The following is a 26678-nucleotide window of genomic DNA, read 5'->3' as shown; positions in this document are numbered from 1 at the left end:
AAACCAAAAATGGCAAACAGATTAAAAACGGAAAATTCAAAAACTTATGATTTTTCTTTTTTAAAAGGGAGGAGACCCAAGTGCAGAATCATGTGTTTGCTTAAACCTGCAAATCAAGGTGAATAATGATGGGGAAATAATGGGTGGGAAAACCACTGAGGATTTTGCTTTAACGTACTCATTCAAAGCAAGGGAAAATAATAAGGGAAGAGAAACTGTGTGCAAGTGAAGGTAAACTTAACTAGCTGCTGATGTCTCTCGTATGGCCTGTTTTCATTCCCTTTTTCCTTCCTCTTGAACTTTCCCCTCTCTCTGTCTCTGTCTCTCTCTCTGTCTCTCTCTCTTTCTCTCTTTCTGTCTTTCTCTTTCTCTCTCTAGAACAAGATTTTTCCTCTTTAATCAGGTTTCAGAAACCCACACTCTAATATGCTGAAGCTGCAACCACCGTTTCAGGTTTTCCCTAGAGAAGATTTCAGACAAGCTCAATTTTCCTGCTGGGTTAAGTGTTCTTGAGGATAAGGATAGAGAGTGCAAGTTGAAGAAGAACAAGAACAAGAACAAGAACAAGAACAAGTGATGGCGGCCTCTTCGTCGTCGGTGCCGCCGTTTTATCGAATTCAAGAAGGAGGAGATCAATTGATTCAGATGGAGCAACACCGCCACGCCCAGATGGAGCAACACCGCCATGCCCCATCAGCTCCATTGGCTTCATCAGCAGCAGCATCTGCACCTCCAGCCCCAGCTCCAGCTCCCCAGAAAAAGAAGCGAAACCAACCCGGAAACCCATGCAAGTATCATCACCCTAATTTCAATTTCATTCATGCATATCTCTAGAAACAGAGAAATGGCCAATGATTCTTTGGTGGATAAGATTTTTTTTTTCTCAGTTAAGTTTCAGAGTCATTTGATGCTCTTGATGCATCACCTGCATATACGGTACAAGAAAGAAACCCTAGGTTTTCCAAACTTCCCCTCAAACTTCCATTAATTGCGCCATGTTTGTATCCCAAAGTTTCTCTTTGTTTGACTCTCTCCTTTGGCCATAGAATTTTGCCAGTGATTCCATGGATTTTTGGCATTTTTCACTCATGTAAATTACTAAAATTGCCCTTCTGCAACGGCGTTGCAACACAGATCCGGACGCGGAGGTAATAGCCCTGTCGCCCAAGAGCCTGATGGCGACAAACCGGTTCGTGTGCGAGGTGTGCAAGAAAGGGTTCCAGAGGGAGCAGAACCTTCAGCTGCACCGGAGGGGCCACAACCTGCCTTGGAAACTCAAGCAGAAGGGCACCAACAAGGAGGCGGTACGGCGCAAAGTCTACCTGTGCCCCGAGCCCACCTGCGTGCACCATGACCCGTCCCGCGCCCTCGGCGATCTCACAGGGATAAAAAAGCACTACTCCCGCAAGCACGGCGAGAAGAAGTGGAAGTGCGAGAAATGCTCGAAGCGGTACGCAGTGCAGTCGGACTGGAAGGCGCACTCCAAGACCTGTGGCACGAGGGAGTACAGGTGTGATTGTGGCACTCTTTTTTCCAGGTATAACCATAATCTTCTCATTGACTCTTTTTTTTTTTTTTTTTTGAATGAACGTAGTTTTTTTTTTTTTTTTTTGGTAAGAGTTTTGAATGAACGTAGTTTGCATTTGAATGTGCGCAAATTATTAGTTGCTGAATGATTTCTCCCATGTGGCTCATGAGGATGCAAATAATGTGGTGGGTTATGGTCTCAATTGTGTGTGAGAGAGAGAGGCCTGGCGCTGGGCATCTTTCAGGTTAGGATTAGATTCTTGAAATCGACAGAAGAAGCTTTTGAATCATCTTGGTTTTTCCCCTTTTTCCTTCTCCGTCTCTAGGTTTCACCTTTTTAGTGAATCTCTCTCTCTCTCTCGTGTACATTTTATAATGGCTTTTTGAAAATTTTATCAAGAAGCCAAGAAATTTGAGTGAGAAAATAATCATTTCCAGCATGAGGGTCCTTTCTACCTCGAAAAGAACGCCATCTGCCCGCAAGTGTCTTTTCTGTTTTTTCTTTTTTTTTCCCTCCTTATTCGTCCTCATTCACGTGTTGCTACACACAACACATGAAGAAGCTTGGGGTGGTGTTGCCATTTTTGTTATGTTATCGTTTGGCTACATGTTATCAGGACTGTTCTCCTCCAGGTACCATTTCTGACAATCAACCCCTCCCTCCCTCCCTCCCTCCTCTCTCTCTCTCTCTCTAGATGCCTCCATGATTGCAATGGAAAAGCTGGGTTTTGAACAGCACCTAACAATATTGCAGCAGAATCTATCCCCAGGAACACAACCCCAATTCAAAGACCACTTCCCATCTATTTATGATGAAATACTGTATCACTTTCATGGGCTTTTGCATTTATGAAAACCTAGGTCTGAGAGAAATAGATAGGCTCCTGTCATGGATGGACATAGATTGCACCAGTTTTTTTCATGGATCTGAAAATATTCCCTCTTCTCATTTATTGAACTGCCGGATCTTAGAATGGCAGTTTGACGAAGATGACTTATTCATCATCTTCTTCTTCTCATCTATTTAATGCACTAAATGATAAATTACTCCCCTGGCCAAGAACGTGTCCGTGTTTATATTCTCTACGGTTGATTCCTTCGAGGGTTTGTGTGTGTTTGTGGATGTGTGTCTGGGGGTTAAATATTATTAGTATTAGAGTTAGACATCCCTAAAATCTTTCCCTTGAACCTACTTATATTGCTGTACCTAAGTGCATCCAACATAAAAATGAAGCTTCAAGTATGAATTTACTAAGAACAAATGTTTGAAACACACTTGATTAAGATGGGATAATGGGAAAAATTCATACGATTACTGCCTATCAAAAACTAAAAGAGTCAAAAATCTCCTGATGAAACTTGCATGAGCCCTACCTAATTTCTTCATATCCAACTAATTATATTAGTTCCTTAATTTCCGTCACTCTCTTTGGCTAAAATTGCCGAATGGCATTGCGAATGAAACTTTTGCAGGCGTGACAGCTTCATCACTCACCGTGCCTTTTGTGACGCGCTTGCTCAAGAGAATGCTAGACACCCTCCCACCTTGAACAGCATCGGCAACCACTCCATCTATGGGAGCACCAACATGGGCTTGGGCTTGTCACAGGCGAATCGCCAAATACCCTCGATGATGCAAGGCCAGGGGATAAACCACTCCAACAATAATGACATCTCGCCACTTGGCCGTGCTCGGAGTGGACAATTATTCGATCACCTGCTTGCGCCATCCATCGGAACTGCTTCTTCGACGTTTAATCAACCGCTTCCCTCAATGGGATCACCATCCCCTAATAGTTTCTTGTTCCAAGCTCAGTCAAATCAAAGCTACAATTCTCAGGAGCAAGCATCACCTCAGCAAGGGTTGCTCCAGAACAAGCCATTCCATGGGCTGATGATGCAGCAAATGATCCCTGATCATGTCAAGAGCAACAACAACAACCCATCACCATCCTCATCAGTGGCAAATATCTTCAACCTTGGAATGCTTTCGAGTAGCAGCTCGAATAGCAACAACAACAGTAGCAGCACCAGTAGCTTGCTCAATTCCGGGCTTTTGGTCCCAGATCAACATCGGTTCAAGAGCGAGATTGGAAGCGAAGGATCGAACCTCTTGCCCAGAAGCATACCCGATGATCATCATCAGATCAGCTCATCAGGAGTGCCTTCTCTCTACAGCACTTCACTTCTGCAAACCGGTAACCACCATGATTTCTCACCGCCTCACATGTCTGCAACTGCTCTCCTCCAAAAGGCGGCTCAGATGGGCTCATCAACCTCAAGAACGAACACCAACAACAATGCCTCTTTCCTAAAAACCTTCGCGAGCTACTCTTCCTCAAGCGGCACCAAATCCGACCGGTCGCCGCTCGCCCCAGTTAGCTTCACAGGCATTTTCGGGGTCGACAACAACCTCCAGGAGCTGGTGAACTGCGCCTTCGGAGGTGGGCAAGACCATCATCAAGAATCAGCTGGGGACGCTTACGATGGGATGTACGACAACGCGAACAAGACTGGGTCGGAGCAGTCGACGACGACCCACATGGGCCAACATGGGTTGACGAGGGACTTCCTTGGGGTCGGAGAGATAGTGAGACGCGTGAGTAATAACGTTAACAACAACGGCAACAATGGAGGGTTTATGGACGTGCAGAGAGAGGACGACCAGCGACGACAGAACCAAGAAAAGTATGGCCTGATGATCAGCGACGACAAGGCGATCAGCTCCTCCTTGGATTCAGCGCCGACAAGCCAAACCTTCGGAGATTTCCGTTGAAAAATACGACGAGGAGCTCTCTGTGTGAAGAAAAGACCGAGTACAGGTACGTGAAATTCAGCGAACCTTATTTTTTAACTACAGAAAGAAAGAAAAGGACAACGTCTTTGAGCGGACGTGATCTGGCATGCGTAGTTAGGTTCAATTTAATTGCAAAAATCGCAGTAAACTTCACGTTTTATTTAGTGCGTGACTCACGTACTTTGTCGAATATGCGATCGGATTGATTTTTCATTTCTTTTTCTCTGGCGGTATCATTTCATGCATGGGACGAAAGGGTCACGAGAGGGGGGCTGCACTCCCTCTTTTTTCTGTCCCTCGGCTTGTCTTTTTCCCTGGTTGTATTCTGATTTTTCTCCCCCCTTCTTTAATTGTCTGACTTGACGATTCTGACAAATTCAAAAGGTACCACACTTTGATATGATCTTTCTTTTCCAACCCACGTTTATCTTTCTATTTTTCCAAAATTTTCTTTTTCATTTCTTGGGCGTTGGAGGTAAAATTATTATTGTTCTATAAAACTATTCATTGTGCCTATCGTCTTGTCATTGACATTTTACTCTCGAGCATCATTGGGGTCGCTAGCGGACAACCATTGCTCATGTGAGATTTCATTGTTCACGCTGCATTTTTGCCTGTGATCACATGATTTGTGTAAGAAGCCAGGCTCGTGTTATCCTACTATTCTCTCTTACTCCCCCCACATACTTGATCTGTAGTTGGTATCCTGTCAACACTCCCATCGAATAATGTGCATTCGCCCGGGCATCTTTAGATGACGTGTCGTGGCAAATGAATGGACAAAGGAAGCCCGAGTAATCGATGCGTGCATGCTAAATGGTCTAGACTCTAGAGATGTCCATTCGCAGTACGGGGCATAGCATATCCAGACGTTTATTGAGATTTTGCTTGCCTATCTTTACAATTCTAAATCGTATGGAAGTATGATGAGGTCGACTTGTGAACTGTGCAGGAACGCAAAGACTCAGGCCAATTGCTGAACAGGAACGACACAGCATCGGGCAGATCGAACTCAAAGAAGTTGAAACTTTTATCTCTTTTATTGTCCCCCTTTTCTTCTCGAACTTGTCGGTTGTTTTGTGGAATTTGTTAATCCCGGTAAGAAGTTTTTATTTTTTTATTTTTTAATATTCCCCCCCATACATTTTAGACTTCGAAAGGAAAAAAGAGATCCTTGAGGAACGATTTGGAGGGCGCCCACATTTTAAAACAACTAACTTGAGTTTTCATATCATGCTAAGAAGATTTAGCGGGACTCTTTTTTTCCTTCTTCTTCTTCTTTTTTTTTAAGTGCTGTAATGTGCTATGGTAACTTCTCATTTCAGCCCCAGCCAAGATCGCTACTTATCGTTCGAATCCCACAGATTTCCCGTAAATTACATGGGTTGCCAAGTACCCAGATCTCTGCACTTCTGCCGCTGAATCATCTAAAGGAAAAAAAGGATGGTAAAACACGTTTATTTTCATGCTAAATAACCGCTCATGTGCAGATACTTTTAGGCTGCGTTTGGTCAGCAAGATAAGTATTAAGATTGGGATAGGATAAGAGGTGGAATTTGTTATATCCAGTGTTTAGTTTGGTAGGTGATTGGATATGACTTTAATTAGGATTAAATAAACAATAAAAAGGCTTGCACTTAAACCACTCCAAATATGGCCAGGAAACCTCCACCATTTTGAATGGATGATATTACAAGGAGTGAGCGGTTCCAAATTCCGTATAGATTCCACCTAGAACCTAGAACTTATCCATTAGAACAATTTCCTCATTTTCAGAAATCTGGAACTTAACTTGCATACTTTAGAACTTGGAACCTACCATATTACAATTTCTAGGGTCTATCCAAGTTCCATCTTTATTATTAATTAAACAATTATAGTGAAATATCATCTTTAATAACCACCACTAGCTATTACAATTGATTAACAATAACTTATATTTAGAAAATATAAAACATTAACAAAGTAAAAATCTTAGTCATAAAATGAAAGCTCGAACTAGTGATTCTAGATTATACACCCATTATCGAACGTCATTGAATACTGCATTATCGCATGAAGACATAAACTAGGAGAAGCACAAAAACTTATTCCAAATTTCAGGTTCCACCAACCAAGAACCTAGAACCTATCCATTAAAACAAGTTCCCCAATATTTGAACTTGGACCTACTCTGCATATCGTGAAACCTGGAACCTTACAAGTTTTCATTGATTCGATTATCAGATTCTAAATTCTACCCTGGAATTATGCTCACCTCTAGATATTACCCTAAAAAATTAATGGATTAACCACCGGGTTTGGCCTAGTGGCTGCTTCAGATATGAGACTTTGAGTATTCAAAGATGCCACCCTTTCCACATGGGAAATGGAAGGTGGGGATTGATTTCCCACCTTCTCAGGGGAGGATAGGGGTAAGAATGTTTAGTTCTGGTGATGTGGGGTTTGACTCCCATGCTTTGCAAAAAGACATGGCAAAAGTATGAGAATGAGTTGAGGAGTTAGAGTAAAATAGATAAAATAAAATAAAAAGAAGAAGACAAAATTAATTGAAAGGCAAAACTATCCTTACCTCACTCAAAAAAAGACTTCTTTTTTTGTATTCCTAGCGTTAGAGGTGAGCATGGTTTCAAGGTAAAATCTAGAACCTAAAAACCAAACTAATAGGAACCTGTAGGTTTTAGCTTCTAAGGTATGTAGGGTAGATTACAAATTCCAAAAAAATAAGGAATCTATTTCAACGAGTAGGTTCTGAGTTTTTAATTGGAAGAATCTAGAACCTGTAACCCATAATCTAGAACCTAGAACAAGTTTTAATGTTTTTCTTTGTTCATGTTTTTGTGTAATTTTGTGATATTCCATGTTGTTCGATGATAAGTATATAATCTAGAAACATTAGTCCGAGCTTCCATTTTATGATCGAGACTTTTACTTTATTGATGTTAATTATTTTCGTATTTTTAAATATAAGTTATGATTAATGAATTGTAGCAGCAAGTGGTGGTTATTAAAAATATTAATTCACTGCAATCATTCAATTAATAATATAGATGGAACCTAGTTAAATCTTGAAACTGACCATTAAACCTGTGATAGGGTAGGTTCTAGGTTATAGAGTATAGATGGTAGCTTCTAGATTCCAAAAAATGAAGAACATATTTCAATGGGTAAGTTTCAAGTTCTAGGTGAAACTTATACTGAACCTGAAACCATTCACCGCCACCTAGCATCACTTCTTCCAAGTCTCTCAATCATCCTTTTTTATTTTTTATTTTTTTCATGTTCGTCTTCTTCTAACTTATTCTCCATTACCCAAAAGTTCAACAACTTCTTTTAATCCAAGCAAACATCAAACGAACAAATGAGCATATAAAGGTTAGTTTTATTTGCAAATTGGTCACTTTATTTCACCTAGATTTTCCTCATGATCATAAATTTTTTGACTTCATTTGCTAACACTAAAATTTACAAGAATTTACTCAAATATTGAATAATGGAATTGATGAATATATTACACACAATTCCAATTCCATTGTTATCAATCTAGATATTTTTATCCTTACAACTACATACGTAAGTAGGAAAAGCGTAGAAAACAGCTTGTTAAGATCAAACAATTTAACATTTTGCAATCTTAATGGTTAATAATTCCATGTAATGAAGTTAAAGATAATATACCATGTAATAATGTTTTAATCGGACCTTTTTCTTTGAATTTGCATGAGGACAATGATTTTTTAAATTTACAATGTACTTAACTCTGTCATAGTGTTAATTATCTTTTGAAAATATCTATTACAAACTGTGTAGTGATGACAGTAAAAATAAATAAAAGTTGGACTATTTGATTCACCAAATTAAATGAAAGTAGTAGTTAAAATATATGTAACATAAGGTAATGACATATATTAAAGTTTTAATTAAACCAAATGCTTTTGTTAAAACTAATAGATGATTTTCTTCACTCGTTGTTGTGCTTAGGTTATATTTAGTGTGCGTATGCATATACTCACAATAGCTAATAGGTTATTTGCCAAATAACCTATTTTTTGGAAAAGATGGTCATCAATTCCGTCCTGAAGGGGAACCAACAAAAAGAAAAAGAAAACGATGGCGACAAATAAGCTTAAATTATATAAGTAGGCCTTACATTTACCCTTAGTCTACGTCTCACGCACGGCTAGAAATGTGATGGAAAATATTTAACTTCCAACAGCATGTTAAAATGAAATTTTTGGATGGAAAAACCGCGAGCCTAGTAAAAATCGTTAAAGAGTGAAAATCGCTACGTGAAAAGCGCACTCAAGGTAATACAAATTGGAGAAGCAACGACAAACGTCACGAGCGCAACAAGTCGGTGGCATCTAAAGGTGCGAATGTCCGAGCCTTGTCTTCAAGGACAATGGGGACAAGAAGGAGCGGATTGGCAAGAAGGACAAAAAGAGACAAGGAATGAGAAAAAGGTAATGTAAAGTTCGTGAAAGGAAAGAAGACGACATTATTGGCATCTTCCCTGGAGCGAAAGCAAAAGCGAGGTAGATGATTGATTGCTCTTGTGACGAAGATGTCGCCAATCTAATGTCTCATGGCTATTAGCAATGGTGAAAATGGAGGAAAATTATCCAAAAAAATATAAGTTTATTACATTTTTTACCAATTAAATCATAAATCTATTAATTTTGTCAATTAAATCCTATACATTTTCATATTTTGTCAATTGAATCCATTTAGCATATTTTGGTCAGAATTTACTAACATAGACGCTAAATGTTTAGCCGATGCTAACGTGGATAATTTTTAATAATATTTTAATTTTTTTTTCAAATTTCTCATCAACCACAGTGAGGGTAGCCTCACCCACTCACAACCATAGTTGTTAGATCTTGAGCTTGCAGCTGCCATGACCGCTTGAGCTCGAACTTTGGTTTCATGACCACTATGGCAGGGTGCGAGACTCGAGTCATAGCCATGGACGTGAGCTCTATAACTCAAATGGTCATGATCATGAGCATCAAGCTTGAGCGGCCATGGTGGCCGCGAAACCAAAGCTTGAGCTTGAGCTTGAGCAGCCATGGCAGCTACAAGCTCGAGATTTGGCAACCATGGCCATGAGTCAAGCTCAAGCAACCATGGGCAAAAGCTCAAGCTTTGGTTTTGTGGCCACCATGGCAGGGCAAGGATTGCAGCCACGAACGTGAGCTTTATAATTCGAATGGTCGTGATCGTGAACCTCAACCTTGAGTGGCCACGGTGGCGCAAACTTAGAACTTGAGCTTGAGCGGCCATGGCAATAGCAAGCTCCATGGCCTCAAGTTGAGCCTGAGCAGAAAATTTGAAGAAAAAAAATATTACTACAATTTTATTAAAAATGGCTCATGTCAACGTTGTTTGTACCATATAAAACCATATAAAACAACCAACGTCTACATTAGTGATTTCCAACAAAAATTTGCCAAATGAACTCAATTGATAAAATGTGAAAATGATCGTAATTTAATTGGCCAAATTGAAATGTCTAATTGAATTAGTAAAAAAGGTAATAGATTTAAAACTTTTTAGATAATTTTCCCTATCAAAATGAGGTAGGTGATCATAGTTCTATTCACACTTTTGAAGAGCTTTGAAATCATTTGATGACCTTTATGGTAAATTTGAAAAGGTTAGTAAGAAGAATTCCTTGCGCACTCCCGAACGATCTCGAGGAGTGGAGTACGCAACAATTTAGACACGAACCCCTATAAATCAATTGAGCATTTTCTATATTCTTACCTTTTTACTTATTAACCATATCACTTGTTTGATAAACTGCTTAGCTCATAATTTGTGTATAAATATTTGATGATGTATACTTTAGACAAATGCATCGGCAATCACTTTAGATATAATACACTCGTGTATAAATGAGTTAATGTAATGCACTTTAGATATTATACAAACTAAAATTGCTCATATTATTTATGTCATGACCTAAATTTTCAGCTGCACCACCTAAAACTAGGCTAATGGATTGCTAAGCCTAGACTTAGCTCGGCTCTCCCAAACCTATACCAATTTGCGACTTAGGTTCAAATATCTAGCATGCAAAAGGGAGTTGCCACTAATCAGTTTAGTGTAGATCGATTAGACACATAAGTAAAATAATGGGAGAGTTATTTCACTTCTACGAACCATACAAGGACTTGATTGCGTTAGATTTTTCTAACGCCCTTTCGGTACATTTCTCTTTTATTTTTTAAAAATGTTTGGCAAGCAGCTTAAATTGATTTTAATTTATCTCCCTAACAAGTGAGGTTATCATGTAGGTATGTAAACCACCAATTTAACACTCAAGAAATGAATGAAAAGAAATAAATTAAAAGAAATGAATGAATAAATTGTAGGACTTACCTTATAGCAACGAAAGCATCTGCGGTGTTAAATGAGAATTTACATCAACAATCCTAAATATGATTTCTAATTAACACGCAATTTCAATTTTTTGTTTTCACTTTATTTAATGAAAATCATGTGATGCATACTAATAATCTAATATGACATGGCAACATGACCTAAGTTATATGACATGGCTAAGTTATATGACATGGCAACACGATCTAAACTATATGACATTGATAAAGTAAATCCTAAAGAAATGCAATAATTAAATGCAATCTAAATGACCTAATTCTATTTACGGACAATTTCTAATTAAATGGGCCTAAAAAACTAAATGACATGCATTTGATATTTCAATTCCTAAAAAAAAAAAAATGCAAACTATCTTAAAGAATGAAATGAATCTACCCTAAGACAATTTTTTTTTTTCATGAAATTCGAAATTAAGATGCAAAAATTACCTAACTAGATTAAAATTCTATCCAATTTAAACTAAGAATTAAGTCAGACTAAATTCCACTAAGATATTATCCTAACCTAGCAATCTCTAATTTAAGATGCAATTTATCTAGAAAATCAATCTAAACCTAAAGTGAAACACATCCTAAGAATGCTCTAATTTTACATGATATATGCATAATGATTTTTTTTTGTTTTTTTTATAAAATTGGAAATTAAACACATCACATCCAACAAAATTCCAAAAATTGACAGATCGTATCTTACGCATAAGATTGAGTCGATCAATTTCAAATTAAATTGCGAATCAAATCTCGGCGTGAGATTAGATTGTCGATTTTTTAAAGAGATTGTGAAGAAAATTTCGAGCGCGAAAATCGACTGTCAATCTCTAACTTGATGGGCTATTTCATGTTTGCATCTCAAACATATATTAAGGAACAATTCCACTAAAACAGAATATTAAAAAATAAAATAAAATAAAATAAAACCTACCTAATCTGATTTTTTCTTTTCTTTTCCTTTTTCAATTTTTTTTTAGCACGGCTTGCTCGCGGGTCTCCAAAGGCGACAGGTCGTCAGTCCAGCAAGGGAGCTCCGGCAAGGGTGAACCGGCGGCGGGCGAGCGGCGAGGAGGTGAATCGGTGGTGGCTTCGCGGACAGCGGTCCGGCTTGGGTCCGGCTGCTGGGCGACGGGCGGCGCTCGGGATCTGAGGCGTCGGGGGAAGGGCAGCGCGCGACGGTGACCGACTGGTGTCGCGAGGCTGACCGAAGCGCGAGTACTGGGGACTCGTGGGTTGCTGGTGCCGGCGCGGATGACTCGGGACTCCGGCTCGGTAGAGAGCGGCGCCGGGAAGTCGCGGACGAGCGGCAGAACAGGTCAGGAGCGGCTCAGACGTCGGGCTTCACGGACTGCGACCGGCAGGGCAGAGCTTCGGGTGACTGGTCAAACAGCTGCAGTGGGGGCGCAACGGTGCGGACACGAGCGGAGTAGCAGAAACCAGCAGGAAGCCCAGCAGCGAAGAAGAAGAACAGTGGACGTTTTTCTTCTCTGTAGCCGAGCGCTTCTTCTTCGTCTCCGTACTCTCTATCTGCGGTTTTCTGCTTTTTCAGCCGAAGGAAGAAAACCCTTTTGACTTTTCTCCCTTTAAAGCAAGAAAACTTTTTGTGAATTTTTTTCAAAAACCAGAGAGAGCCCCCCAGCCCCCACTCCTTCTCACGCGTACGGCCTTATACAGGGGAAGGAAATGGATTTTCAATTTCTCCTTCGAATCTACGTCCCCAATATTTATTCACCAATTTATCACATATTGATAAGGATTCAAGATTACGATAAATTTTTCTCTAAATCCAAATCTTACAAAGATAAATCGCAATATTTTTCACACATTTGCCCTATCCGAAAAAATTCATATCACGAAAAAATTTTAAATTTTTTATTTTCTCACGAGATAATTTTTTATTATTAAAAAAAATTTGGGCTTAGGTCAACTTGCTCGCTTTGTGGGTTTAGTCCGACCTGCCAAGTTAAAACTCAAAACCACTAATTTCAACCCATTTGCCTCTAGTCCAATGAATAAATGCACAAAATGCAAATTAAAAATTAATGCACCTAACCATCTGCCGCGGTGGCTCAGATGGGTAGGCGCTAGATTTCCATCGAGGAGGTCTAGTGTTCGAAACTCCCGCAATGCAAGTTGCAGGAAAGCTAAATTTGAGTCTCTTGGCAACTTATTCAATGGCACGTGTGTGGTGTTTAGCACATGTCGCTCCTAGTGGTTTATCTCCGGCTGCCGGCCGTACGGAGTTCCCTGGGTCACCAAAAATAATCAATAATAAATAATAATAAATGCATCTAAATCTATATGCTATGCAATTGATATTTTTTAAGGATAAAATTAACCCTTAATTTTTAATGCGATAAATGACTAAACAGGTTGCCAAAATTTAAGTGTCAACAATTTACAAACATGTTGAAATGTGTTAATATAGGTTGTTGTGATGTTAGTGAAGCTCAATTAATATTCATATATTGTCATACATCAATATATAGCATAATTTTAACAATCTTTTGCTCATCTCTTTATAATATAGTCTGTACATTTTAAATTAATAAATTAAATCATATTTAAGGATAAAAAATCACAGAAGATAGAGAAAAAAACTCAATAATTCACTTTAGATGTTAGCAAAGTGAAATTACTAATATTATCTATAACCATGGCGAAATGTATTTACACATATTGTCGTACATAAATGCGTTCATCGTTATAAATAGGATAAACAGGATAAGTATCCTGATGTGTAGACACCAAACATGGTAATAAATTTGATAATTAATTATGTGATGGTTTGACATGCTCAATGAGTTGTGTGGAGGCAAGTTCGACATGTTCATTAAGCATGTCGTGTTAGGGGTGAGCATGGTTCCAAAATAAAATTTGGAACCAAAGAAACCAACCAGTGGAAACTTATCCGATTACAAGTTCTAAAGTATGTAGGATATATTCCATGTTCCTAAAATTAGGGAACTTGTTTTGATGCATAGGTTCTAGACAAATGGAACTTGAAACTTGGAACCTAAAACAAGATTCTATGTTTTGCTCAATCTATATTTTCGCGCAATCATATGGTATTCCTCTAATGATGAGTGTATTAATTGAAGCCATTAATTTGAACTTCTATTTTATGACTGAGACTTTTACTTTGTTAACGTTTCTATTAATTATTTCTAAATATAAGTTATAATTAGTTGATTATAGTAGCAAATGATGGTCATCATTCATAGCAAGTTCCAAGATAAGTTTCGGGGCATGCAACGTAGGTTCCGGAGATCAAAAAATAAAGAATCCATTCCAATGAATAGGTTCCGGGTTCCAGGTGATACTAGTACGGAATTTAGAACTATTCACCCCTATGTCATGCTTAGATAAGCTATATTCATGTTATATAACCTTGTCTCAACATAATATGAGACGACACGAATTGTTAGCCAGCAAAAAATGGCAGAGAAACACTCATAATCCAATCTACGAACATGCATTTACGCACACAATCGCTCACGGACAAAAACTCAATGTATTTTTAAAATGATAATTATAAGGCGTATGAAAGACAATTACATCGAAAATAACAAATAATCACTACACAAACCAAAGGCGACATGAGAAACCCCCAAAATAGCCGTACGCACAAAAGAAGTTCGGAAAAGTTAACAAAGCCAATTATAACAGGGAAAATTGACATAAAAGTGCACCTGCAAGATGCCTAAATAATGGATTTCGAGGCCGAAATGACCTACAAATCGGTTCCCCAATTTGACAATAGCATAGCACAAAATAGGCTTCTTTGTATTATTGGTCACGTAACTCCTCTTGGATCAAAAGTTAGGGTCCTTTTATCACCTGTCATGCAAATTCTTGTACCTAGCCCACATTTTGGATATCTACTGGACTAAATGAGATTTTTTTTTCTTTTGTACTTAACTTTTCTTAAATTTTGTTATTTAGTTTTATTAAATTGGTTATATTAATCAAAATATTTTTAGTCAATTTTTATTATTTAATCTAATCATTAATATTTATTCTTGGCTAGTCATTAATCTTATAGTTAGTGTAATTTTCTCTTATCTTATTATTCTCTCACTTTTCTTTGACAATTTTCGTGTTTTCATAAGTTTAATTTACAAAAAATTAGATAAAGGTGACAGCTTGAGACAAATTTGACATATTTTATTGTGATTAATTACTTGGCACGTAGAATTCAATCAATACTAAGATGTTTTAAGTCAACACGAATTGACACGAATTACAAACACGATTATGACATGTTAACACGAATTGTCAGCCCTAATTAGGAATCACATCTTTGACGTGAGTAGGTCCTTAAAAGGCTCAATGGGAAGAAACAAGCAGGAAATCCGCCTTGGAGTGAGAGATCTTACAATGTCATTCCCATATTCCCTATTTGTTGGAAAGATAAAGATAAACAGAGAATTTGGGGGCCTCATAGTGGTAAAGTAGATATCACGTCGAGACGAAAGTCCCAACTACAGCCGGGTAGGCAGGTATAGTAGCCTCCCGCACTTAGAGTAAATGAGGGTGGGTGAAAGGCTCACCGTAGAGTTAGCATACTTTATGGCATTGTACTAAACCACGGGCTTTTCTTTGACAATTTTCGTGTATTCATAAGTTTAATTTACAAAAAATTGGATAAAGGCGACAACCAAAAGTGCGCAGCATATTGAACCTCAATGGCAACGAAATTTCCATCGCTAAAAGAAAAGCAGTTCTCATTCCCGTTGTCCTTCCATCAAGGTTGGTTATCCTTCCCCTCGCCGTCGCCATCTCTTGAATTTTGCTGCCACCGTAACCGAGGCCACCACGTCCGTCGTCGCCTGGTGCACAGTCACGTATAAGTCTGCTTGCAAATTTCTCTTCGTTAGTTTGTTGAACTTGAAGTGAAACTGAACGACCATATCAAATGTTTCGTCGATTAGCTTGCTGTTTTGACGTTACAAAAGCTTGCACATGCTGGTCGATGCAAGGTTATCGCTTCTCTCATATTGTGTGTCTATTTCGTATTCGACTTGTCGGATTGGCTAGAAGTCGTGATTCTCGGATGATGTTCATACTCGGTCGTCGGACTTTTGAGTTTCTCGCTTATCATCGAGGGTTTAGAGCAAGGATCACCACGGCTGAGATTTGATGCCGACGGATCGTTGGTATGAAATTTGGCTTACCTGTTGCGATCTTGAGAGCATCGTAAAAAAGATTATCCCAACTTCTATTAGCTATCGAGCATTCTAAATTTGGACTAACGATTTAGTGGAATTAGTTATTTTTGCAACTTCTCAAACCTTGAGTTACTGCATTTGCCCGGGTGTCATGTTCACACAATTGTACTAAATGATCCCGGCAGTTGGCTTCCAGTTTCTATAATGCCTAAATGTTCGGTTTCTCGAACACCTAGAGATCATAGCATCCGCCGTCAATGATATTGACTCATTCATTCGATGAATCATTTCTACTTAATGATCTCCAATCATCCAGTTTAATCTTAGTTTTAACTTATAATTTTCTAGAATGCCTCATTACAATCCAACTGACGAGGAGAAAAGGAAAACATATCATGCCTATGTGCACAGACAACACACATGTTTTAATCATATGCTTGTGTTCGCTCCGAAATCATCAAATAGAACTGTCTGTCAAGACAGAAGACACCTCAGCCTACATCAGCAAGGGTAGATGTGCAAGGAGAGCATGTAGTTACTAAAAAGTAATTTCGCTGAAAATGAAATATAAGAAAGAAGAAATATCTACACCTATTGCATTCCCCTTCATTAAAATCATATTCCGGCCCCGTATTTGATGGTGATAATTTTATTTTATATTTTGGGTTCGGTTTCCTTGTGTTTCTCTTCCTCCTCAAATCTACATCTTTGCATCCCCGCTCATTAAAATCGAATTCCGGCCCTGTATTTGATGGTGATCATTGTCCGGGTCCGATCGACAGGGACCCTTGATGCTATGAATTGTCCATTCAGGTTGACTTTAGCCCCCTACGGTTGAAGGGAACTGATCCCGCCTCCGCCTAAAGAGGTTGATTTTAACTCCATTTTGCTGTGATTTGTCCTCCAGGTTGGCCAGGTTTCGGTCAAGCCGACGTCAATATTTCTCAACTCAACCGTTCCCAACTCAACCATCAGTCAATCGTTGCAACTGTTCTTGCCTCAAGAGTTTGACTTAGCGCACATAAGTACAAGAGGCAATTCAATCTATATAAATTGACTTAGTGAATAGGATACACTGTTGTGTGCTTGGATTATGTGCATGAAACATGTTTATATTCTGCAAATCATAAATGCAAACAAGTTTTTATTTTTGGCCACCTACCAGGACTATGATTTGTGTCCCAGTTGATTTATAAGTTCAGCGAAATATATCATATTTCAATTCTTAATAATTTATTGGACCATGCGAGCATGCAAAAGGCAGGGCACAAAAAAGCCAATAAAGCAAAAACAAAATCAGTAAGAATATGTAGGGCTAGGCACTTCACAAAAGCAATTCCAGCTTGGAGACCTTCCGTTTTAAGTACAAAGAGAAAATGTGTGAATTAGCTCTCAGCTTAGAAGAGTATTATTGAAGATGCAAAACACACTTTTGGCACATTGCAAATTTTGGGAAGTGAGCAATGTTCGAGAATTTCCAAGCAATATTAAGTCCTCTTTTTTTCATTTTTGGGGAGAAATTCTGGGGACCATATCTTGAAAATAATTTTCTCTTGGCCAAATCAAAATGCATGAGACAAACCACCGGAGCAATCCCTTTAGAAAGCTGCTGGAGATCGAATGCATTCTATGACTCCGCCATTATGCACTCAATTGCTTCCTTGCAAATTCCAGTCATTGTCGCTTCAGGTCCGTAAACCTACATCATAAGCAAGAAGAAAGATCAGCCAAGAATAGAGAGCCAACGATTCGTTGCAACATGTTTGCATATCAAATTTGGGTTTTATACTCCTACTGAATCGTGCCATTCACTCATTAACTCATCGCAAAGAATTTTACTTTTGCTCAACACGTTAAAAAACTTTTGTAATTTAAATTCGTGTCAGCTTGCGTCATTTCTAATTTGCTAAAATCAGGAAATGTCACTCCTAGGCATGTTGCTTAGGTATTTGTTTCTTCTTTTCCTTTTGCAGCAAAATAATGCAATTCGAGCCAGTGCACAGTATAAAAAGAAGGAATTTCCTCAGTGTGATCACAACATGCATTGGCAGCAAAGCATAACAGAAGAAAGGGGACAAAGATGATCAATGACATACCTCAAGTGGAACTCCAAGTTCTTCACCAAGTGCACGCATCTTTGCTAGACCGGTCTGGTAGTTTGGACCACCTCTTCTCACATAAATATGCATTCTTGCTGCTTTCAGCTTAGATTCCTTCATGTGATTGAAGAAAAAAATCAATCATACATATATGGATATTATCCATGAAAATGCACATCGTAGTGTTAATTTTACTGAGGTTATACCTTCTCCCTAAGGGCTCTAATTATGCCATTGAATGTGGCAGCAACATCGGTGAAGTTAGCAATGCCACCTCCTATCAAAAGGGCTCTCTTACGGCCATCAGGATTTGCAGTAGCGCACTGCCAATGAAATCAGGTGATTGAAGCAGCATAAGATTTCCAAAAGTGATAACAAATATTGTGTGACATTGCGGAAACAAAGTATAAAAAAGCAAATGGTCAGAAGATCTTACATCGATAACTACCCTAGCATACTGCAAAACCTCTTCCTCATTTGGAGCTCCACTGTACTCTGCATAGTTGCCGAGTTCTGATGCATAGCCCAAGTCACCAACCTGGAAAGAACTCATGTTAAATGGTAGCACGAAAAGAAGGAATTTTTTTTTTCTTTTTTGCAGTACAAAAAGAGGCCAATTTATTGAGATAAGCAGGAAGGTTACCATGACAATCACGAAATTGCAAAACAAGCAGATTTACATCGAAACAGAGTAAGCAATGAGCCAAACAAGATGAGGTTGTGGGAGTAAGAGTGATCTAGTCAACAGATGAGATAAATGAGAACTTACAGTGTCTGCATAGATTACACTGGCTCCACCTCCAGCCACCATGGTCCAAATACGTCCTTTTGGATTCAAAACAGTAAACTTCAGGGATGCACTTGTCTGCAATATAAAAAAGGCACATGAATTGTCAAGTTTTTCTTGGGAGCAAGGACTGCCAATAGTGGACTCAAGCGCTGGAGTCAAGTGCTGTGACAATTTAAACAGAATATCCATCATATCAGATGAGGTTTAGATTCATCATGTAGCATAATGCATAAAAACCTGCCCCAGAGGGGATAAAAAATGAAGGTCAAGCATTGATAATCGCTGCATAATCTAAAAAATCATTACTATAAGCAAGCCACAATTAGAGCTTCCAAATCCCAACTTCACCAAGAAATCCAATACCAAACACTAAACCCGGTGGCCAAGGAAAACTTCAAGAAAATGAATTCACTTTGCTGTAATATTTATGCAATAACTTAAACTAAAAGGACTTGTTAAGTCTCCATAGCTACCTTTTCATCCAATGAATGAATGAAGCTTTCCGTTGGACTCAACACTCTGCCAAATGGCAATGGAAACTCAATATCACCCCATCTGCACATTTGGAGCACCGAGCTTAATAGGCAATAAAGAAGCAGTCAAGAGGAAAGCTTTAGAAGAGTTTTATCCAGAATGATACTTATTAAAGTTCTTGAAAGCTGCAGTGTCATCAAGCTCCCCCCTCATATCCAAAGGATAGGGCTCACCATCAATCAAAGTGAATGGGTTCATCTCCAGGAAGCTGAAGTCCAAATCTTGAGAAAAGAGAAGGGTGGGGGGAGTGTGCATTCAAATATTTAAAAACAATATAAAAACAAAGGAGAACAAGATTTGCAAGTCTCATGGTCCAGCACTAGGATGAAATAAAATTTTTAATTCAAAAGATAAGCCTTCTCATAATGTAAAGTTGTAAAGAGCCAATACTATAATTCCATCCCAAACATTTCCATACCCTGAAATACTGAGAAGACTCCCTTTATGAAATCCCCAATCTTTCCACGAACCTGCAAGAAGGATTTTCTAAGCATGGTTTTCACATAGCAAACAGAAATCATGCATAAATGATAATTTGAGAGAGCGTTTTTCTTTTCTTCCATATGCTATAAAACATGGTTTTCTCTCTGACCATTTACAACCTAATTAGTTCCTTAGAAATCTTGATAAAAGTATTCAGTCTAATCCTTATAAGCAGAGTAGCGTCACATGTCTTGTCTTGGAATGTTACCCATCTACAAAGTACAAAACTTTAAAATGAAATCTTGAAAATTGGGAAACATGACAACCTCCAGAGGCAGTGTCGCAATAAGTGGAGCACAGGTCTCACTTGTCAAAGGCTTCTCGGTAGGCAGAGAAATAGTCTTGACCTGCACACAGAGAGCGCGCGTCTAATTAGCTGCACGACGATATGAGAAAACATCTGCCGTGTCACCATATTATGTCGTGACAACATCAAGTACCTTGTCCCAATTCTCTTCGATTTCAATCCCTCCACACTCTGAAAAACTTATAGTGCATCCCAGCCTGTCCGATACTATAGAAAGATAGTACTCCTGGTCATGGGGAACAAAGGGCTCGACTATGAATGTGGTCACGGGTGCTCTGCAACCGCCCATTTCGACCTACAACCAAATCGGGAAAGCATCTTCAAACAACAAGAACGTTGCCAAACTGCAGCGAATGTAACAAAAATCTGGGTTTGTTCGATCACCTCCACACCAAGACGTTCCTTCACAAACTGCGCAACTTGAGCCATATCCAAATTCAGGGCCACAAGTCCGCTCTTGCCACGCTTCCCGAACAACATGTCGGGCTTCACGACCAACTTCGTAGAGGACAGCCACGTTTCTTTGTTCACCAGTTCGCCAAAATCCGTCGATTCCGTCACCTTCAAAACACACGTGAACACAAAACCACGACAACCGTCACTACTACAGTCAACCGTCAACACCCATTTTCTATAATTCAATTTCCCACCACCAAATTCACATCATCAACACGAAAGACGGTTCCTTCCCAAATGGGTTTCGCGAGCAACCGATATCTCGACACGAAATCTCGACCAAGACCTCGGAGAGAATCGACACATCAAGAAACAGAGGAACCAAGATCGAGGGAGCAGAACCTGAGCGGATCGGATCGGGAGGTCGATGTTGGCGAGGCGCTTCAGGTGCTGCTTGAGGAGCCGCTTGGAGTCGTACTCCCTGATCTTCTTCCTCGCCATTTTCGACTCGACACGGAGACTCTGCGCAGACCCGCTTCGTGGGCGTTACGAACTACCCAGTACTCGGTCGCTGCAGTGAAGGAGGAGGAGAAGAAGAGGGTTGGATCGATCGGATGGGAATTTGGGTAGGTCGAGGATTGCGAGGATCGGGAGTGGATGGAGTAGGTCGAGGGATGTTGGTGGGCTGCTGCGAGTTAGTTGAGCTGGATTTGTGCCGTGAATAGGACTCGGCGGACAACGGGAGACGAAAGCAACCACATGGTTTTGCGCACCCGACGAGGTTAATGATGATTGTGTTGGTGTTTTTCTTTTTTGGTCAAAATTTTCTTGGTGTTTGACGGGTCGGTTTTTTTTTTTTCCTTTCCATAGAGTGATTTGCTCAAATATTTTAAGAGAATGGGGCCGGTTTTGGGTTTAGGTTCCAAAGTCCAAGAATTAAAGAATTGATTCCCTGGAATCTGGAATAAGTCTTCGTGTTTGTTCTATGTTTCTGTGCAATAATTGCGGTATTGCTTGGTATTTGATGATAAGTGTGTAGAATCACTGGTTTAAGGTTTCATTTTAAAGATATTTATGACTAAGATTATTACTTTTGTTAATATTTCATATTTCACATGTATCTAAATATGAGTCGTGTTAAGTGAATTATGATAGCAAATGGTGGTTATTAAAAGTGATGATTCACTGTAATTATTTACTTAAAAGTATAGGTGAGACTTGAATGGATTGTAAAACTTATGAAACCTAGATTGACCTATAAATCATGAATTTTAATTAGTTCGATGTGATCTATAGACTTTTGATATATCTTTAGTTTAATCCTTGAGTTATATGAAAATATTAAATGTAATCTTTTAATTAATTCAAGTTTAGAGATAATATTGAACATTTCAATATAGTTTGGGGATTGAATTTTTTGATTGAATTTTTGAAATCAAATTAAATAGGTATCAAAAGTTCGTGAATTATATTAAATAAATTAAAATTTTAGGACCACATAACACATTTAATTAAAATTCATAGAACATATTGAACAAATTAAAAGTTCAATGATATTGTGACAAATTTTAGAGATCATTTGTAAAATTTTTGAAATATTTGTATTGATCCATCATTTTCATATACTAATTAATGTATATAATCAAATGTCAATTTCGATAATTTGACCTCGATATTTCTTTGGATTTAAATTTTTTCAATATTGTGGCCCATATTTTTATTTTCTAATTAAGTTGCTCTTCCCAATTTCTTTGATTCCCCACTCTATAGAAGAATAAGGAAGAGATTTCATTCGGAAGAGAAATTAAGAATTGAAAATAGCCTTTTACCTATTAAAAGTCAAGTGCATTACCTATGGCAACAAAAGATATAAGTGAAAAAAACAAAAAAAGGTATTAAAAAGAAGGGGTATTTTCATCATCTCAATCTTACATTAAAAGGATGATGACATAAATGGTTATAATCTAATGCCCAATGTGATATATGAATTATAACTTACTATGAAATATGATATTTAATGCCGTCTCTGTCAGAGATTAAGTTGAATAAGAACTGAAAGTCCGACTCCTACATTAAATAAATTAAAAATTTATTAATCAATTATACATTAGGCTACAATCTAAGAATTATGTCCAATAACTTAGTTCGAGAACTAAGCAAAATATGAACTAAAAGTCCAAAAATTAGGAACCACATATCACGACGTCACATGACCGGGCCGAATTTAAGGGGCCATTTGCCTCGTTCTGCCCGATTGATTCGCCAATTCCGCTTCTGCTCTTCTTCTTCGTCGTGCGAATCTTCAGAAGCCCTAATTCCTCCCACCGGTTGCGTCCGAGCGCGATCGATTCGGCCGATTCGTACCTCCGATCCCTTCCTCCGCCGCCGGAATCCCCGATCGCCGCCGCAGATGGAAGGCCCGATCCCGGACATCAAGAAGTGGGTCGTCCTCTACCCGGCGTACATCAACTCGAAGAAGACGATCGCCGAGGGCCGGCGGATTCGCGTGGAGAAAGCGTGCGAGAATCCCACCTGCGTCGAGATCGGGGACTGCTGCGGCTACCTCAAGCTCCGTTTCGCCGTCGAGGTTCGTTTTTTTTTTTTTTTACCGCCGCGGCGGCCGCCGTCGCTTCTTTTGCTCCGTTTCTTGTTTTGAAGGGGTCGAAATGGGGTTTGGTGCAGATCGATAAGGTGTATCCGCGGGATTTCATGCAGAGAGGGAGAGTGAGGGTTTTGCTCAAGGCGGAGGATGGGACTCTGTGCAATCCGGCCATATCTTCCAGTAAGTTCGATTAGCTTCTGCATTGGTCCTGGACGTAAGCTTGTCTGAAATTGGGGTTCAAGCTGTCTTTTTTTTTTTTTACCCAAAGATCAGAATGATATAGTTTAGTGTGCTGGAACTATGAAACTTTTCATCTTTTGGCTCTGTGGAATTTTTTCGTTTTAAGAAGTGGGTGGAGTTCATCACATAGGTCCCTGGTCAAGTTATGAGGAGTAGGATTTTGGTTGCATTAGACATGGAAGAAGAGTTGTGTAGCACCCAGAATTGGAAAATCTAAATGTAGTGTGAAAGCAGCACTTTGCCCAAAGGACATGTTGTGATGGCCCCAGGGCGTGCTCTTCTTGGTTCTTTATTTCTAATTTGTCGAGACATAGCTGGCATCCATGTTGTGTTGCCTTTCAACAATTGGAACCTGATGAAACAAATGCATTTCTGATCACTCAGCTTGTCATCTAATTTAACTTCGAAAGCTATTCAACTTCATGCTTTGTTTTCGTTGCTATACGATGGGAATTGTGGAGTGATGGTTGAGCATCGACACTTGATGGCTGTTATTCCTGTCTACTGGTGTCTGCTTGTTGTTCCTACGTGGTCACTGTCCTCCTGAAGTACTAGGCTCAAGAACTGTGACCATGAATTTTTCTGGCAGAGCTAGAACTCCATATAGATATGATTTGACAAAGGTGAACTAAGTGTGAGAGATCTTGAAACTATGAATCAAGCCTCGTTGGAAAAATGGCTTTGGACATTTGTCATTCAAGACAACAATTGTTGCAAGACGTTCATTGCTATTTGGTGGTGTACATTAGATGGTTGAGTTACAGATTGGTATAGTTTTTGGAGGCTTAGAAGCAATGTTGGGATGAATTCTGTTTTGTTGTTGGTATTGCACTGGAACCCAAATCCAATTCTGGTTGTGTATTAGATAGTTTCTGTGGATAGAAGGCCCTTCACATGGGTTTTCAGAATCTTTATTCTAATTCTCCCTTACAAGGTGCATCAATTTAAAGTTACTACAAGAAATTTGAGGTTAAATCTCATTCTGTGGCCATTTGTCTGTGACAGAACGCTTGCTTTCTATAGAAGCAAATTTGGAAGGTGAAAGCTCCATTTAGAGTTACTTTCTTGACATGGTTGGCATTCCCGAATATTTATAAATGAAAAGAGTTTTGATCATATTAATTTGAATTGTCAGTGCATATGCAAGGAGAGTTCTGACTATGGGAATTTTCTGACATGTCCATCGTGAAGTAGCCTTAGTAGTCTACTGTTCTTTCCTGATGAGAGTGGAAGTCTGTCTTAGGTGGTCCAAACTCTTTCAATGAGCTACTTAGTAATTGGAAGTGGCCCAGCAGGTTCAAAATAGAAATAAATTCTAGATTTTGTGTTAGACTACTTAGCTTCTTTTCCAGATTTCTGCTTTTGCTTCTAGCTTATATTCTGTATACTTCCTGTATGCTGGAATATTGTATCCCTTTTTATCTTACAGATTTCATTACCCTTTGGAACGGATTTCCCGACTGAAAAACTGTATGTTCGTTTATCTGTGTTAAATTAGTTATTAACCTAAGGCTTGTAATTTTATAAACCCTTTCGGCTTGTGCACTACCACTAACATCCAGTCATATGAGGAGGATACTCTAAAAGACTTCACTTGATCCAATGGTTGGCTGCAAGGAAAAAAAGGACATGATTGTTGAACAAATTGAGTTTTGTTCATGTTGTGAATCTTTGGGTGTTCTCTCTGAGATGGAATTTGCATTACTTTAGTCTAAGTGTAAATGAGGCCTTCTGATAGATCTTTCAGGGACTCACTCATCAAATTGGATATTTAACCCATGGGTTTTTTGGACTGTTCTTGAAACAATTGATGGGGCGATATATCTTATATAGTGAAATCCTTGTCCTCTGCATGGAAAAGATCACAGCAAGCTGAATCTGCACATCTTCGCAGAGCTCTGCATCACTAGTGCCTGCGAATTGCTCTTGCTGTTGATATTGATATAATAGAGTGGAAGTAGTTTATCTTAGCCTCTGCCAAATGTAAGTATTGTTGTGGAGTTATCTGAGTATCATGCATAATAATTCGTTTTTTGAGGAAGTTGTAATTCTACAAAAAGAGAAGATCCTGTCTGGTTGCTGGTTATAGACTTGGAAAATCTTATCTATGGTTATTGTGCAGATTTAGTAATTTTGAACGATGTTCTGCAGGAAAAGAGCTCATGCTTCGTGTTGCAGAGTTGGTTCCGAGGCATCCGGACGGACCAAGAAGCAAGAGCCCGTGTCCACCGCGAGTACTGGAGCTTCGAAATCCGGCAAGGGCGGGAGAAAGAAGAGATAGTCGAACGTAGTTGCAAATGCATGCGTCATCGCAGTTATAGTTCAAACGTTAGTGAAATTGGCGGAGGCTTCTTATTCTTCAATTCAAACATCGGCGTGCTCTCCTTGGTCCGTGAAGATTTTGATAGATTGTGCTTGTGTCTGAGATTAATGCATATGGAGGAAATATGTGGACCCGTTTCATTCATTATATTCCCAACATAATTTCTCTTGCGAATGAACATAAAGAAGTCTCTTCGTTCCATCCCATTCCATTTCATTTCCGCGATACCCCGAAAGAGATTGTGACTTTAGATTCTGATTTGATTTCCTTAGTCCTGCCACTTCCGTCGTACTAAGCGTGCATTAAAAGTTCCCTTTGGATAGAAGACAAGTCTAAATCAATGTGTTAAGACAATTATAAAATCGGTGGCTAAACTAAGAAAGATTTTGAATTCAATTCGTTTGGTCATCATTTGTCATTTAGTGGATTCTCTCTATTATCAAGTACCATAAAATCAATTTCACCTGCTATCAAGTATTATAGAATCAATTTTCTGAACTTACCTTCAACATAAAAAATACCAGAAAACAGTTGAACCTTTTTTAATAGTGAATTTTTTAAAAGGTTAATTCCACGAAAAACTTCAATTGCAACAATTTTATTCAAAATTTATTTTTTAATCACAAAGATACCAAAATTGATGCATATACGATAAATTTATCCTAAATTAAAATTTCAAATTAAATTAAATTAATACTAAAAAAAATTACAAATTGATACGCTTATAATAGAAGGTAAAATCTTAAATAGATATATCCGTCAACTCTCATGTACCATCAAATTATCGTATTATTAAATTCAACAATTTGATGGTAAAATTTAACATAAATCAACATAGGGTAAATATGTCACAAATATATCAATGTAGTTTTATTAATTAAAAAATTAATTTAAGGTAAATTTATCAAATATATATCAACTTAAAAGTATTTTCGTCGTTTTTTTTCGAGGACATAGTTTTCGCCGAAACAAAGCATGATTTCCTGTCAGCACATTGTATAGGATATAAGG

General features: G+C 38.7%; 3 protein-coding genes across 3 annotated transcripts; 2 read left to right on the top strand and 1 right to left on the bottom strand.

The window, feature by feature from the left end:
• The first annotated feature begins 92 nt into the window (after positions 1 to 92).
• On the top strand, positions 93 to 5558 carry LOC104453609 (protein indeterminate-domain 5, chloroplastic). The gene is made up of 5 exons (XM_010068214.3): positions 93 to 231; positions 454 to 787; positions 1135 to 1537; positions 3001 to 4349; positions 5277 to 5558. The coding sequence occupies exons 2-4, from the start codon at positions 577 to 579 to the stop codon at positions 4301 to 4303; spliced, it is 1917 nt and encodes a 638-aa protein (XP_010066516.1). The 5' UTR covers positions 93 to 231; positions 454 to 576; the 3' UTR covers positions 4304 to 4349; positions 5277 to 5558.
• Positions 5559 to 17216: 11658 nt separating this feature from the next.
• Positions 17217 to 21261, bottom strand: LOC104453608 (ATP-citrate synthase alpha chain protein 3). The gene is made up of 12 exons (XM_010068212.3): positions 20905 to 21261; positions 20491 to 20667; positions 20240 to 20401; positions 20066 to 20146; positions 19735 to 19786; positions 19423 to 19537; positions 19256 to 19337; positions 18762 to 18857; positions 18429 to 18530; positions 18199 to 18315; positions 17990 to 18106; positions 17217 to 17592 (listed from the first exon to the last, which is right to left on the bottom strand). The coding sequence occupies exons 1-12, from the start codon at positions 21001 to 21003 to the stop codon at positions 17521 to 17523; spliced, it is 1272 nt and encodes a 423-aa protein (XP_010066514.2). The 5' UTR covers positions 21004 to 21261; the 3' UTR covers positions 17217 to 17520.
• A 1451-nt stretch (positions 21262 to 22712) lies between these two features.
• On the top strand, positions 22713 to 25868 carry LOC104453607 (signal recognition particle 19 kDa protein). The gene is given in 4 exon segments (XM_018859858.2): positions 22713 to 23089; positions 23185 to 23284; positions 25496 to 25540; positions 25543 to 25868. Coding segments are annotated over 4 exon segments (405 nt in total). The 5' UTR covers positions 22713 to 22912; the 3' UTR covers positions 25626 to 25868.
• The last annotated feature ends 810 nt before the right edge of the window (positions 25869 to 26678 follow it).

The sequence above is a fragment of the Eucalyptus grandis genome, chromosome 7, assembly GCF_016545825.1.
Source record: "Eucalyptus grandis isolate ANBG69807.140 chromosome 7, ASM1654582v1, whole genome shotgun sequence".
NCBI classification, from domain to species: domain Eukaryota; kingdom Viridiplantae; phylum Streptophyta; class Magnoliopsida; order Myrtales; family Myrtaceae; genus Eucalyptus; species Eucalyptus grandis.
This window is presented reverse-complemented; position numbering and strand designations above follow the sequence as displayed.